General features: G+C 48.8%; 1 protein-coding gene across 11 annotated transcripts in view; it reads left to right on the forward strand.

Annotated features, from left to right (window-relative positions):
• DCTN1 (dynactin subunit 1) overlaps positions 1-16,681 on the forward strand; it is a 208,258-nt gene that overhangs the window by 109,981 nt on the left and 81,596 nt on the right. For 6 of the 11 annotated variants that reach the window (XM_063925387.1, XM_063925388.1, XM_063925389.1 and 3 more), the window contains exon 5: positions 12,342-12,488. The exons of the other annotated variants lie outside the window; for them this stretch is intronic. In XM_063925387.1, coding sequence (XP_063781457.1) covers positions 12,342-12,488 — 147 coding nt within the window. The remainder of the gene's footprint in view (positions 1-12,341; positions 12,489-16,681) is intronic. 11 annotated transcript variants of the gene reach the window in all.

A 16,681-nucleotide genomic window follows, 5' to 3' on the forward strand; every position in this document is an offset into this window, starting at 1 on the left:
TGGATTGGGCTTCTTAGGCTACTGGACATTAGCTCCAGAGGGACGATCACAGGCCCAGCCATGGATGGGTCCCAGAGCCGCGCCGCCGGCCCCCTTACAGAGCCAGAAGACAGAAGAGGTCCGGAAAATCGGCGGCAGAAGACGTCCTGTCTTCAACAAGGTAGCGCACAGCACTGCAGCTGTGCGCCATTGCTCTCAGCACACTTCACACTCCGGTCACTGAGGGTGCAGGGCGCTGGGGGGGGGCACCCTGAGACGCAATAAAACACCTTGGATGGCAAAAAATGCATCACATATAGCTCCTGGGCTATATGGATGAATTTAACCCCTGCCAAAATACATAAAAAAACGGGAGATAAGGCCGCCGATAAGGGGGCGGAGCCTATCTCCTCAGCACACTGGCGCCATTTTTCCTCACAGCTCCGTTGGAGGGAAGCTCCCTGGCTCTCCCCTGCAGTCACTACACTACAGAAAGGGTTAAAAAAGAGAGGGGGGGCACTAATTACGCGCAGTATTAAAGATACAGCAGCTATAAAGGGAAAAACACTTATATAAGGTTATCCCTGTATATATATAGCGCTCTGGTGTGTGCTGGCAAACTCTCCCTCTGTCTCCCCAAAGGGCTAGTGGGGTCCTGTCCTCTATCAGAGCATTCCCTGTGTGTGTGCTGTATGTCGGTACGTTTGTGTCGACATGTATGAGGAGAAAAATGATGTGGAGACGGAGCAGATTGCCTGTAATAGTGATGTCACCCCCTAGGGGGTCGACACCTGAGTGGATGAACTGTTGGAAGGAATTACGTAACAGTGTCAGCTCTGTATAAAAGACAGTGGTTGACATGAGACAGCCGGCTACTCAGCTTGTGCCTGTCCAGACGTCTCATAGGCCGTCAGGGGCTCTAAAGCGCCCGTTACCTCAGATGGCAGTTATAGACGCCGACACGGATACTGACTCCAGTGTCGACGGTGAAGAGACAAATGTGACTTCCAGTAGGGCCACACGTTACATGATTGAGGCAATGAAAAATGTTTTACACATTTCTGATAATACGAGTACCACCAAAAAGGGGTATTATGTTCGGTGAGGAAAAACTACCTGTAGTTTTCCTGAATCTGAGAAATTAAATGAGGTGTGTGATGATGCGTGGTTTTCCCCCGATAACAACTGATAATTTCTAAAATGTTATTGGCATTATATCCTTTCCCGCCAGAGGTTAGGGTGCGTTGGGAAACACCCCCTAGGGTGGATAAAGCGCTCACACGCTTGTAAGAACAAGGGCTCTACCCTCTCCTGAGATGGCCGCCCTTAAGGATCCTGCTGATAGAAAGCAGGAGGGCATCCTAAAAGGTATTTACACACATACTGGTGTTATACTGCGACCAGCAATCGCCTCAGCCTGGATGTGCAGTGCTGGGTTGGCGTGGTCGGATTCCCTGACTGAAAATATTGATACCCTAGATAGGGACAGTATATTATTGCCTATAGAGCATTTAAAAGATGCATTTCTATATATGCGTGATGCACAGCGGAATATTTGCCGACTGGCATCAAGTCTAAGTGCGTTGTCCATTTCTAACAGTAGAGGGTTATGGACACGACAGTGGTCAGGTGATGCGGATTCCAAACGGCATTTGGAAGTATTACCTTATTAAGGGGAGGAGTTATTTGGGGTCGGTCTTTCAGACCTGGTGGCCACGGCAACAGCTGGGAAATCCACGTTTGTACCCCAGGTCGCCTCTCAACATGAGAAGACGCCGTATTATCAGGCGCAGTCTTTTCGTGGGCAAGCGGGCAAAAGGTTCCTCATTTCTGCCCCGTGACAGAGGGAGAGGAAAAAGGCTGCAGAAATCAGCCAGTTCCCAGGAACAGAAACCCTCTCCCGCCTCTGCCAAGCCCTCAGTATGACGCTGGGGCTTTACAAGCAGAATCAGGCACGGTGGGGGCCCGTCTCAATGAATTTCAGCGCGCAGTGGGCTCACTCGCAAGTAGACCCCTGGATCCTTCAGGTGATATCTCTGGGGTACAAATTGGAATTCGAGACGTCTCCCCCTCGCCGTTTCCTAAAGTCGGCTTTACCGATGTCTCCTTCTGACAGGGAGACAGTTTTGGAAGCCATTCACAAGCTGTATTCCCAGCAGGTGATAATCATAGGTACCCCTCCTGCAACAGGGAACGGGGTATTATTCCACACTGTTGTGGTACCGAAGCCGGACGGCTCGGTGAGACCGATTCTAAATCTAAAATCTTTGAACACTTACATACAGAGGTTCAAATTCAAGATTGAGTCACTCAGAGCAGTGATTGCGAACCTGGAAGAAGAGGACTACATGATGTCTCGGGACTTCAAGGATGCTTACCTTCATGTCCAAATTTACCCTTCTCACCAAGGGTACCTCAGGTTTATGGTACAGAACTGTCACTATCAGTTTCAGATGCTGCCGTATGGATGGTCCACGGCACCCCGGGTCTTTACAAAGGTAATGGCCGAAATGATGATACTCCTTCGAAGGAAGGGAGTTTTAGTTATCCCTTACTTGGACGATTCCCTGATAAGGGTAAGATCCAGGGAACAGTTGGAGGTCGGTGTAGCACTATCTCAGGTAGTGTTGCGGCAGCACGATTGAATTCTCAATATTCCAAAATCGCAGCTGATTCCGACGACTCGTCTTCTGTTCTTAGGGATGATCCTGGACACAGTTCAGAAAAAGGTGTTTCTCCCGGAGGAGAAAGTCAGGGAGTTATCCGAGCTAGTCGGGAACCTCCTATAACCGAGCCAAGTCTCAGTACATCAATGAGATGGTTCTGGGAAAAATGGTGGCTTCCTATGAAGCAATCCCATGCGGCAGATTCCACGCAAGAACTTTCCAGTGGGACCTGCTGGACAAATGGTCCGGGTCGCATCTTCAGATGCATCAGCGGATAACCCTGTCACCAAGCACAAGGGTGTCTCTCCTGTGGTGGTTGCAGAGTGCTCATCTTCTAGAGGGCCGCACATTCAGGACTGGGTCCTGGTGACCACGGATGCCAGCCTGCGAGGCTGGGGAGCAGTCACACAGGGAAGGAATTTCCAGAGCTTATGGTCAAGCCTGGAGACATCACTTCACATAAATATCCTGAAGCTAAGGGCCATGTACAATGCTCTAAGCTCAGCAAGACCTCTGCTTCAAGGTCACCCGGAGTTGATCCATTCGGACAACATCACGGCAGTCACCCACGTAAAGAGACAGGGTGACACAAGAAGCAGAAGGGCAATGGCAGAAGCTGCAAGGATTCTTCGCTGGGCGGAAAATCATGTGATAGCACTGTCAGCAGTATTCATTCCGGGAGTGGACGACCTCCACCCGGGAGAGTGGGGACTTCACCCAGAAGTCTTCCACATGTTTATAAAACTCGACAAGTATTGCGCCAGGTCAAGGGACCCTCAGGCAATAGCTGTAGACGCTCTGGTAACACAGTGGGTGTACCAGTCAGTGTATGTGTTCCCTCCTCTGCCTCTCATAACCAAGGTACTTAGAATTATAAGATGGAAGGAGTAAGCACTATATTCGTGGCTCCGGATTGGCCAAGAAGGACTTGGTAACCGGAACTTCAAGAGATGCTCACGGAGGATCCGTGGCCTCTACCTCTAAGAAAGGGTCCTTGCTGGAGCAGGTCCCGTCTGTTCCAAGACTTACCGCGGCTGCGTTTAACGGCAGGGCGGTTGAACGCCGGATCCTGAAGGAAAAAGGCATTCCGGATGAAGTCATCCCTATCCTGATCAAAGCCAGGAAAGATATAACCGCAAAACATTATCACCGCATGTGGCAAAAATATGTTGCGTGGTGCGAGGCCAGTAAGGCCCCGACGGAGGAATTTTCAACTAGGTCGATTCCTACATTTCCTGCAAACAGGAGTGTCTATGGGCCTGAAATGGAGGTCCATTAAGGTTCAAATTTCGGCCCTGTCAATTTTCTTCCAAAAAGAACTAGCTTCAGTCCCTGAAGTTCAGACGTTTGTGAAAGGGGTACTGTATATACAGCCTCCTTTTGTGCCTCCAGTGGAACCTTGGGATCTAAATGTAGTTTTTGGGTTCCAAAAGTCACATTGGTTTGAACCACTTAAATATGTGGAGTTAAAATATCTCACATGGAAAGTGGTCATGCTGTTGGCCCTGGCCTGGGCCAGGTGCGTGTCAGAATTGTCGGCTTTATCCTGTAAAAGCCCTCATCTGATTTTCCATTCTGACAGGGCGGAATTGAGGACTTGTCCTCAGTTTCTCCCTAAGGTGGTTTTCAGCGTTTCACCTGAATCAACCTATTGTGGTGCCTGCGGCTACTAGGGACTTGGAGGACTCCAAGTTGCTGGACGTTGTCAAAGCCCTGGAAATATAGGTTTCCAGGACGGCTGGAGTCAGAAAATCTGACTCGTTGTTTATTCTGTATGCACCCAACAAGCTGGGTGCTCCTGCTTCTAAGCAGACTATTGCTCGTTGGATTTGTAGTACAATTCAGCTTGCACATTCTGTGGCAGGCCTGCCACAGCCAAAATCTGTAAAAGCCCATTCCACAAGGAAGGTGGGCTCATCTTGGGCGGCTGCCCGAGGGGTCTCGGCTTTACAACTTTGCCGAGCAGCTACTTGGTCAGGAGCAAATACGTTTGTAAAATTCTACAAATTTGATACCCTGGCTGAGGAGGACCGGGAGTTCTCTCATTTGGTGCTGCAGAGTCATCCGCACTCTCCCGCCCGTTTGGGAGCTTTGGTATAATCCCCATGGTCCTTACGGAGTCCCCAGCATCCACTTAGGACGTTAGAGAAAATAAGAATTTACTTACCGATAATTCTATTTCTCGTAGTCCGTAGTGGATGCTGGGCGCCCATCCCAAGTGCGGATTGTCTGCAATACTGGTACATAGTTATTGTTACCAAAAAAATCGGGTTATTGTTGTTGTGAGCCATCTTTTCAGAGGCTCCTTCTGTTATCATGCTGTTAACTGGGTTCAGATCACAAGTTATACGGTGTGATTGGTGTGGCTGGTATGAGTCTTACCCGGGATTCAAAATCCTTCCTTATTGTGTACGCTCGTCCGGGCACAGTATCCTAACTGAGGCTTGGAGGAGGGTCATGGGGGGAGGAGCCAGTGCACACCAGGTAGTCCTAAAGCTTTTACTTTTGTGCCCAGTCTCCTGCGGAGCCGCTATCCCCCATGGTCCTTACGGAGTCCCCAGCATCCACTACGGACTACGAGAAATAGAATTATCGGTAAGTAAATTCTTATTTTCAATACCAATGTTATAATTGCATAATTAAGGTTCTAAAAACTGAGCAGAAGAAATCCCTACATAGGACTACAGCAAGGGTTATACTTACATGACAGTAGCTCTGAATAACGATGTCTGGTTTTGGTAGTTGCAAATACACTCAAGTAAGAGACAGAAAACACAGCGGCCTATTACTGCGTCAGAGAATGTGAGTGAGCAGAGCAGACAGATTGTCATATTTCACAACCAATATAAAGAGCCATTGAAGTGCCGGTGTCTATTGTCCTAGTGCCCCTATTAGGGATGGAAATCTGAATTGTGGTCACAGTCCCACATTCACCTCTATGAAGGAGCTGTGTTATGCTCCCACAAAAAGCAGAATACACAAAACAAAGAAGTAGCAGCGCTCATTGGATCACAGAACTCACAATAAAAAAATCTGTCCGAAGAGCCGGGGATATAAAGCTGTATAAAGTACATTAGATATGCATATAGTATCCACATCCACAATATACAGATAAACAATAAAGAGCTGATATCAGCAGTCGGACAACCCCAAAATATATAATTAAAAATGAAAAGAAGGGGTTAATAGCGAGCCAGAGACTTAAGATCTCCTTATACAGGCCGTTTTGTCGTTCCTGGCTGTTAAACATTATCCAGAGTAGTCTTGGTTTATAAATGTATCCAGTAGGGTCTTTTACCTCAGAAACATTTGATTTAAAATGTATCACTGGAGTTATATAAAACATTGGGCACCAATGTAGATTCCGGAAATAATCAATATATCAGAAGCTGGCCTGAGTGTTGCACAGGCCGGAGACACAATGTAGTAATATTTTGGCAGAGTTAAATTGCTCCTCGTATTTATCAAAACCCGAGCGTCCTCAGGTTATATATATATATATTCACGGGGCGTGGCCTCGTAGATATCAACACAAGTGCGGCAGAGGTATGTACTCAGCTGAGGGAGGCTTGTTTCCCAGTCCTGTAGGTATGCAGGAGCGTCTCTCAGCGTAGCGGCATAGATCTCAACATGTGTGGCGAAGGTATATAGTTACATGGAGGAGACTTCTGTCCCGGTCCCATTAACAAGTACTAATAGTGGCGGTTTGATGCAGTCTCTCCGTTAGTAGCTGAAAGGTCCGTGGTGCAGCACGGAACACATACGGCTGCAGGGGAGGAGACTAACGCGTTTCGTCACTAACACACGTGACTCTCAAAGGCAGTGGTGAGTGCTGGGCTGTGTCAGTGAGGTATAAACTGCGGAGGTGAGGATAGGAGACATATTCCTATGGCCTAGGTGTATATAGCAGTGGTGAGTGCTGGGCTGTGTCAGTGAGGTATAAACTGCGGAGGTGAGGATAGGAGACATATTCCTATGGCCTAGGTGTATATAGCAGTGGTGAGTGCTGGGCTGTGTCAGTGAGGTATAAACTGCGGCGGTGAGGATAGGAGACACATTCCTATGGCCTAGGTGTATATAGCAGTGGTGAGTGCTGGGCTGTGTCAGTGAGGTATAAACTGCGGAGGTGAGGATAGGAGACACATATTCCTATGGCTTAGGTGTATATAGCAGTGGTGAGTGCTGGGCTGTGTCAGTGAGGTATAAACTGCGGAGGTGAGGATAGGAGACACATATTCCTATGGCCTAGGTGTATATAGCAGTGGTGAGAGCTGAGCTGTGTCAGTGAGGTATAAGCTGCGGAGGTGAGGATAGGAGACACATATTCCTATGGCCTAGGTGTATATAGCAGTGGTGAGAGCTGGGCTGTGTCAGTGAGGTATAAGCTGCGGAGGTGAGGATAGGAGACACATATTCCTATGGCCTAGGTGTATATAGCAGTGGTGAGAGCTGAGCTGTGTCAGTGATGTATAAGCTGCGGAGGTGAGGATAGGAGACACATATTCCTATGGACTAGGTGTATATAGCAGTGGTGAGAGCTGGGCTGTGTCAGTGAGGTATAAGCTGCGGAGGTGAGGATAGGAGACATATTCCTATGGCCTAGGTGTATATAGCAGTGGTGAGAGCTGGGCTGTGTCAGTGAGGTATAAGCTGCGGAGGTGAGGATAGGAGACACATATTCCTATGGCCTAGGTGTATATAGCAGTGGTGAGAGCTGGGCTGTGTCAGTGAGGTATAAGCTGCGGAGGTGAGGATAGGAGACACATATTCCTATGGCCTAGGTGTATATAGCAGTGGTGAGAGCTGAGCTGTGTCAGTGAGGTATAAGCTGCGCAGGTGAGGATAGGAGACACATATTCCTATGGCCTAGGTGTATATAGCAGTGGTGAGAGCTGGGCTGTGTCAGTGAGGTATAAGCTGCGGAGGTGAGGATAGGAGACACATATTCCTATGGCCTAGGTGTATAGCAGTGGTGAGAGCTGAGCTGTGTCAGTGAGGTATAAGCTGCGAAGGTGAGTATAGGAGACACATATTCCTATGGCCTAGGTGTATATAGCAGTGGTGAGAGCTGGGCTGTGTCAGTGAGGTATAAGCTGCGGAGGTGAGGATAGGAGACACATATTCCTGTGGCCTAGGTGTATATAGCAGTGGTGAGAGCTGGGCTGTGTCAGTGAGGTATAAGCTGCGGAGGTGAGGATAGGAGACACATTCCTATGGCCTAGGTGTATATAGCAGTGGTGAGAGCTGGGCTGTGTCAGTGAGGTATAAGCTGCGGAGGTGAGGATAGGAGACATATTCCTATGACCTAGGTGTATATAGCAGTGGTGAGAGCTGAGCTGTGTCAGTGAGGTATAAGCTGCGGAGGTGAGGATAGGAGACACAGTCCTATGGCCTAGGTGTATATAGCAGTGGTGAGAGCTGGGCTGTGTCAGTGAGGTATAAGCTGCGGAGGTGAGGATAGGAGACACATATTCCTATGGCCTAGGTGTATATAGCAGTGGTGAGAGCTTGGCTGTGTCAGTGAGGTATAAGCTGCGGAGGTGAGGATAGGAGACATATTCCTATGGCCTAGTGTATATAGCGGTGGTGAGAGCTGAGCTGTGTCAGTGAGGTATAAGCTGCGGAGGTGAGGATAGGAGACATATTCCTATGGCCTAGGTGTATATAGCAGTGGTGAGAACTGAGCTGTGTCAGTGATGTATAAGCTGTGGGGGTTACGATAGGAGACACATATTCCTATGGCCTAGGTGTATATAGCAGTGGTGAGAGCTGAGCTGTGTCAGTGATGTATAAGCTGCGGAGATGAGGATAGGAGACACACATTCCTATGGCCTAGGTGTATATAGCAGTGGTGAGAGCTGAGCTGTGTCAGTGAGGTATAAGCTGCGGAGGTGAGGATAGGAGATGCATATTCCTATGGCCTAGGTGTATACAGCAGTGGTGAGAGCTGGGCTGTGTCAGTGAGGTATAAGCTGCGGAGGTGAGGATAGGAGACACATATTCCTATGGCCTAGGTGTATATGGCAGTGGTGAGAGCTGGGCTATGTCAGTGAGGTATAAGCTGCGGAGGTGAGGATAGGAGACATATTACTATGGCTTAGGTGTATATAGCAGTGGTGAGAGCTGGGCTGTGTCAGTGAGATATAAGCTGCGGAGGTGAGGATAGGAGACACATTCCTATGGCCTAGGTGTATATAGCAGTGGTGAGAGCTGGGCTGTGTTAGTGAGGTATAAGCTGCGGAGGTGAGGATAGGAGACATATTCCTATGGCCTAGGTGTATATAGCAGTGGTCAGAGCTGGGCTGTGTCAGTGAGGTATAAGCTGCGGAGGTGAGGATAGGAGACATATTCCTATGGCCTAGGTGTATATAGCAGTGGTGAGATCTGGGCTGTGTCAGTGATGTATAACCTGCGGAGGTGAGGATAGGAGACACATTCCTATGGCCTAGGTGTATAGCAGTGGTGAGAGCTGGACTGTGTCAGTGAGGTATAACCTGCGGAGGTGAGGATAGGAGACACATTCCTATGGCCTAGGTGTATAGCAGTGGTGAGATCTGGGCTGTGTCAGTGATGTATAACCTGCGAAGGTGATGATAGACACATATTCTTATGGCCTAGGTGTATAGTAGTGGTGAGAGCTGGGCTGTGTCAGTGAGATATAAGCTGCGGAGGTGAGGATAGGAGACACATTCCTATGGCCTAGGTGTATATAGCAGTGGTGAGAGCTGGGCTGTGTCAGTGAGATATAAGCTGCGGAGGTGAGGATAGGAGACATATTCCTATGGCCTAGGTGTATATAGCAGTGGTTAGAGCTGGGCTGTGTCAGTGAGGTATAAGCTGCGGAGGTGAGGATAGGATACACATATTCCTATGACCTAGGTGTATATGGCAGTGGTGAGAGCTTGGCTGTGTCAGTGAGGTATAAGCTGCGGAGGTGAGGATAGGAGACACATTCCTATGGCCTAGTGTATATAGCAGTGGTGAGAGCTAGGCTGTGTCAGTGAGGTATAAGCTGCGGAGGTGAGGATAGGAGACATATTCCTATGGCTTAGGTGTATATAGCAGTGGTGAGAGCTGGGCTGTGTCAGTGAGGTATAAGCTGCGGAGGTGAGGATAGGAGACATATTCCTATGGCTTAGGTGTATATAGCAGTGGTGAGAGCTGGGCTGTGTCAGTGAGGTATAAGCTGCGGAGGTGAGGATAGGAGACATATTCCTATGGCCTAGGTGTATATAGCAGTGGTGAGAGCTGGGCTGTGTCAGTGAGGTATAAGCTGCGGAGGTGAGGATAGGAGACATATTCCTATGGCCTAGGTGTATATAGCAGTGGTGAGAGCTGAGCTGTGTCAGTGAGGTATAAGCTGCGGAGGTGAGGATAGGAGACACATTCCTATGGCCTAGGTGTATATAGCAGTGGTGAGAGCTTGGCTGTGTCAGTGAGGTATAAGCTGCGGAGGTGAGGATAGGAGACATAGTCCTATGGCCTAGGTGTATATAGCAGTGGTGAGAGCTGGGCTGTGTCAGTGAGGTATAAGCTGCGGAGGTGAGGATAGGAGACACATATTCCTATGGCCTAGCTGTATATAGCAGTGGTGAGAGCTGACCTGTGTCAGTGAGTTATAAGCTGCGGAGGTGAGGATAGGAGACACATATTCCTATGGCCTAGGTGTATATAGCAGTGGTTAGAGCTGGGCTGTGTCAGTGAGGTATAAGATGCGGGGGTGAGGATAGGAGACGCATATTCCTATGGCCTAGGTGTATATAGCAGTGGTGAGAGCTGGGCTGTTTCAGTGAGGTATAAGCTGCGGAGGTGAAGATAGGAGACACATTCCTATGGCCTAGGTGTATATAGCAGTGGTGAGAGCTGAGCTGTGTCAGTGAGGTATAAGCTGCGGAGGTGAGGATAGGAGACACATATTCCTATGGCCTAGGTGTATATAGCAGTGGTGAGAGCTGAGCTGTTTCAGTGAGGTATAAGCTGCGGAGGTGAGGATAGGAGACACATTCCTATGGCCTGGGTGTATATAGCAGTGGTGTGAGCTGGGCTGTGTCAGTGAGGTATAAGCTGCGGAGGTGAGGATAGGAGACACATTCCTATGGCCTAGGTGTATATAGCAGTGGTGAGAGCTGGGCAGTGTCGGTGAGGTATAAGCTGCGGAGGTGAAGATAGGAGACACATTCCTATGGCCTAGGTGTATATAGCAGTGGTGAGAGCTGAGCTGTGTCAGTGAGGTATAAGCTGCGGAGGTGAGGATAGGAGACACATATTCCTATGGCCTAGGTGTATATAGCAGTGGTGAGAGCTGAGCTGTGTCAGTGAGGTATAAGCTGCTGAGGTGAGGATAGGAGATGCATATTCCTATGGCCTAGGTGTATATAGCAGTGGTGAGAGCTGGGCTGTGTCAGTGAGGTATAAGCTGCGGAGGTGAGGATAGGAGACACATTCCTATGGCCTAGGTGTATAGCAGTGGTGAGAGCTGGACTGTGTCAGTGAGGTATAACCTGCGGAGGTGAGGATAGGAGACACATTCCTATGGCCTAGGTGTATAGCAGTGGTGAGAGCTGGGCTGTGTCAGTGAGGTATAAGCAGCAGAGGTGAGGATAGGAGACGCATATTCCTATGGCCTAGGTGTATATAGCAGTGGTGAGAGCTGAGCTGTGTCAGTGAGGTATAAGCTGCGGGGGTTACGATAGGAGACACATATTCCTATGGCCTAGGTGTATATAGCAGTGGTGAGAGCTGAGCTGTGTCAGTGAGTTATAAGCTGTGGGGGTTACGATAGGAGACGCATATTCCTATGGCCTAGGTGTATAGCAGTGGTGAGAGCTGGGCTGTGTCAGTGAGGTATAAGCAGCAGAGGTGAGGATAGGAGACGCATATTCCTATGGCCTAGGTGTATATAGCAGTGGTGAGAGCTGAGCTGTGTCAGTGAGGTATAAGCTGCGGGGGTTACGATAGGAGACACATATTCCTATGGCCTAGGTGTATATAGCAGTGGTGAGAGCTGAGCTGTGTCAGTGAGTTATAAGCTGTGGGGGTTACGATAGGAGACGCATATTCCTATGGCCTAGGTGTATATAGCAGTGGAAGAGATATATGAGCAGGTGCTAAGAGTATTCATTGTCCATGTAACACCAGCAACATTCTGATCCGTTCCTCAGGTCCATGGCCTTCAGTAAGAACATGATAGATTAGCTAGGGTTTCCTCTGGCCAGTCCTGACCCTATGGGCACCAGTAACGCCTCCTTCTCATAGTCCTGGAATAAGGAGTGGAATGGACTTTTTATAGTTTCCTGGACCACTACTTGTCTGCACCTTGAATCTCCCTTAGAGCATGTCCGGTGCAGTGGTGGCTGTTGCACAGACACTTTCCCGAGCCCACTATAACGCACTCTTTGCTGGCAGTGGCTATTATCGCAGTGAATCTCTGCCGTCACTCTGAGGTTCCGGAAGCCTCATAGGAGCAGCATGGTGCAACGTCCTACCCTGTCCCAAACCACTGGCACTATGATCTGCACAGATGAGAAGAGGGAGCCTGGATCAGTGGGTAAAGCTTATAATATTATTATGGTGTTCTGCACCTATCACAGAGCTGTCAGAGCTAACGCCTGATGGTAAGAATACTCTGATAAAGTTACAATTAGTGATCACTATGTACTATAATATGTAAGTGCTTTACCTCGGTGTTGCTTGCAGGACGCGTCCGACTCACCTGACTATATGCAGGACATTGTAGAGAGGGCTGAGGCGCTGTCCTCTGTCAGGGACCAGACACCAGAGAGACCAGGAAAGGAAGAGGAGTGTAAGCTGAGCGAGGCCTGTCCTTCCTCCCTGTCACACAAGGTAGATTACGCAGTATAGTCCTAGGGGTATAGCAGCCTCAGCCGCTGCATAGTAAGTATTTATAGGTGTATAAGGGGCTCATGGGTGATTATGCTGCCCTGACAGGGCACATCTGTATGCAGAACACTGCATTATTCCAAGTATAAAGGAGAAACCACATCAAGATTGTATGTTGGGTGTTTTTCATGTTAATGACCAACCTGAAACTGGAACTACTGCAAACATAGAGAAAATGGGATTTGCGCTTTACCATCAAACTCACTCACCCTTCTGGCTCTGAATCACTCGCAGTTGCTGAGAGACGCATATGTACAACAGTGGTGCGCTGCAGTGCGCAGAATACAAAGTTATGTCAGCGAAACTGCGTGCAACTCTGAATCTGCCTCTATATTACTGATATGACATATACTTTCTAATGTGTGTCTTTCTGGATGTGTGCTCCATAACGTCTGTCTCCAGTATTATAAAATGCGCTGACAACTAAGCAGAGGACTCGTAGTGTACTACAAAATATTAATTTGGCTAAAATTAAAAAGTATACTACCGATGGATTCCTCTAGATGGCGCTAGTACTGCAGTCAATTTCATATAGCAGTGAATAGTTTTGTATTTAGGAACCGAAGCTGTAATTACCACGTGCAGGAGTAACTGATTATTTCTCTAACGTCCTAAGTGGATGCTGGGACTCCGTAAGGACCATGGGGAATAGCGGCTCCGCAGGAGACAGGGCACAAAATAAAAGCTTGAGATATCAGGTGGTGTGCACTGGCTCCTCCCCCTATGACCCTCCTCCAAGCCAGTTAGATTTTTGTGCCCGGCCGAGAAGGGTGCAAACTAGGTAGCTCTCCAGAGCTGCTTAGAATAAAAGTTTAGTTAGGTTTTTTTATTTTCAGTGAGTCCTGCTGGCAACAGGCTCACTGCATCGTGGGACTAAGGGGAGAAGAAGCGAACTCACCTGAGTGCAGAGTGGATTGGGCTTCTTAGGCTACTGGACGTTAGCTCCAGAGGGACGATCACAGGTTCAGCCTGGATGGGTCACCGGAGCCGCGCCGCCGTCCCCCTTACAGAGCCAGAAGAGACGAAGGTCCGGTGAAAGCGGCGGCAGAAGACATCCTGTCTTCAAGACTAAGGTAGCGCACAGCACCGCAGCTGTGCGCCATTGCTCTCAGCACACTTCACACTCCGGTCACTGAGGGTGCAGGGCGCTGGGGGGGAGCGCCCTGAGACGCAATATAACACACATATACCTTAGCTGGCAAAAGGAATACATCACATATAGCTCCAGGGCTATATGGATGTATTTTTTCCCCTGCCATTTTACACAAAAAAGCGGGAGTTAAGGACGTCGTGAAGGGGCGGGGCCTATCTCCTCAGCACACTGGCGCCATTATTCCCTCACAGCTCCGCTGGAAGGACGGCTCCCTGATTCTCCCCTGCAGTACTGCATCTGATTCAGGGTAAAAAAGAGAAGGGGGGGCATTTTGGCAGCAAATAACTAGATTAACAGCAGCTATAAGGGATTAATACTTATATAAGGTTATCCCTGTATATATATAGCGCTGGGTGTGTGCTGGCAGACTCTCCCTCTGTCTCTCCAAAGGGCTAAGTGGGGTCCTGTCCTCTATCAGAGCATACCCGGTGTGTGTGCTGTGTGTCGGTACGTGTGTGTCGACATGTATGAGGAGGAAAATGAGGTGGAGGCGGAGCAGTTGCCTGTGTTAGTGATGTCACCCCCTAGGGAGTCGACACCTGACTGGATGATTGTGTTTAAGCAATTAAGTGATAATGTCAGCAATTTACAAAAAACTGTTGACGACATGAGAAAGCCGGCAAATCAATTAGTGCCTGTTCAGGCGTCTCAGACACCCTCAGGGGCCCTAAAACGGCCGCTACCTCAGTGGGTCGACACGGATCCAGATACAGATACTGAATCTAGTGTCGACGGTGACGAGACAAGCGTAATGTCCAGTAGGGCCACACGTTACATGATCACGGCAATGAAAGAGGCATTGAACCTTTCTGACACTACAAATACCTCAAAGGCGGGTATTATGTGGGGTGTGAAAAAACTGCCAATAGTTTTTCCTGAGTCTGAGGAAATAAATGAGGTGTGTGATAAAGCGTGGGTTTCCCCCGATAAAAAACAGCTAATTTCTAATAAGTTATTAGCACTATACCCTTTCCCGCCAGAGGTTAGGGCACGGTGGGAAACACCCCCTAGGGTAGATAAGGCGCTCACACGTTTATCTAAACAAGTAGCGTTACCGTCCCCTGATACGGCCACCCTCAAAGAACCAGCTGATAGGAGGCTGGAAAATATCCTGAAAAGTATATACACACATACTGGTGTTATACTGCGACCAGCAATCGCATCAGCCTGGATGTGCAGTGCTGGAGTCGCATGGGCGGATTCCCTGACTGAGAATATTGATACCCTGGATAGGGACAATATTCTGTTAACTATAGAACATTTAAAGGATGCATTGCTATATATGCGTGATGCGCAGAGGGATATTTGTACCCTGGCATCAAGAGTAAGCGCAATGTCCATCTCTGCCAGAAGAGCATTATGGACCAGACAGTGGTCAGGGGACGCAGATTCCAAACGGCACATGGAAGTATTGCCGTATAAGGGGGAGGAGTTATTTGGGGCTGGTCTAACAGACCTGGTGGCCACGGCAACGGCTGGAAAATCCACCTTTTTACCCCAGGTTACTTCACATCAACAGAAAAAGACATAGTCTTTTCAAACTCAGTCCTTTCGTTCCCATAAGTACAAGCGAGCAAAAGGTCACTCTTTTCTGCCCAAGGGCAGAGGAAGAGGAAAAAGGCAGCACCATGCAGCCGCTTCCCAGGAGCAGAAGCCCTCCCCTGCTTCTGCCAAGTCTTCAGCATGACGCTGGGGCTTTACAAGCAGACTCAGACACGGTGGGGGCCCGTCTCAAGTATTTCAACGCGCAGTGGGCTCACTCGCAAGTGGATCCCTGGATTCTACAGGTAGTATCACAGGGGTACAAACTGGAATTCGAGGCGTTTCCTCCTCATCGGTTCCTGAAGTCTGCTTTACCAAAGTCTCCCTCCGACAGGGAGGCAGTTCTGGAAGCCATTCACAAGCTGTACTCCCAGCAGGTGATAATCAAGGTACCCCTCTTACAACAGGGGAAGGGGTATTATTCCACACTATTTGTGGTACCGAAGCCGGACGGCTCGGTGAGACCAATATTAAATCTAAAATCTTTGAACACTTACATAAAAAGGTTCAAATTCAAGATGGAGTCACTCAGAGCGGTGATAGCGAACCTGGAAGAGGGGGACTATATGGTGTCGCTGGACATCAAGGATGCTTATCTCCACGTCCCAATATATCCTTCTCACCAAGGGTACCTCAGGTTTGTAGTACAAAACTGTCATTATCAGTTTCAGACGCTGCCGTTTGGATTGTCCACGGCGCCTCGGGTCTTTACCAAGGTAATGGCCGAAATGATGATTCTTCTACGAAGAAAAGGCATCTTAATTATCCCTTACTTGGACGATCTCCTGATAAGGGCAAGGTCCAGGGAACAGTTAGAAGTCGGAGTGGCACTATCTCAGGTAGTGCTAAGTCAGCACGGATGGATTCTAAATATTCCAAAATCGCAGCTGATTCCAACGACACGTCTACTGTTCTTAGGAATGATTCTGGACACAGTCCAGAAGAAGGTGTTTCTCCCGGAGGAGAAGGCCAGGGAGTTATCCGAGCTAGTCAGGAACCTCCTAAAACCAGGACAGGTCTCAGTGCATCAGTGCACAAGGGTCCTGGGAAAAATGGTGGCTTCTTACGAAGCGATTCCATTCGGAAGATTCCATGCAAGAACTTTTCAGTGGGATCTACTGGGAAAATGGTCCGGATCGCATCTTCAGATGCATCAACGGATAACCCTGTCGCCAAGGACAAGGGTGTCTCTCCTGTGGTGGCTTCAGAGGGCTCATCTACTAGAGGGCCGCAGATTTGGCATTCAGGATTGGATCCTGGTAACCACGGATGCCAGCCTGAGAGGCTGGGGAGCAGTCACACAGGGAAGGAATTTCCAGGGCTTGTGGTCAAGCATGGAAACATCTCTTCATATAAACATTCTAGAACTAAGGGCCATTTACAATGCCTTAATTCAAGCAAAACCTCTGCTTCAGGGTCAGCGGTGTTGATCCAGTCGGAC

Source organism: Pseudophryne corroboree, chromosome 1 (assembly GCF_028390025.1).
Source record: "Pseudophryne corroboree isolate aPseCor3 chromosome 1, aPseCor3.hap2, whole genome shotgun sequence".
In the NCBI taxonomy this organism is placed as follows: Eukaryota; Metazoa; Chordata; class Amphibia; order Anura; family Myobatrachidae; genus Pseudophryne; species Pseudophryne corroboree.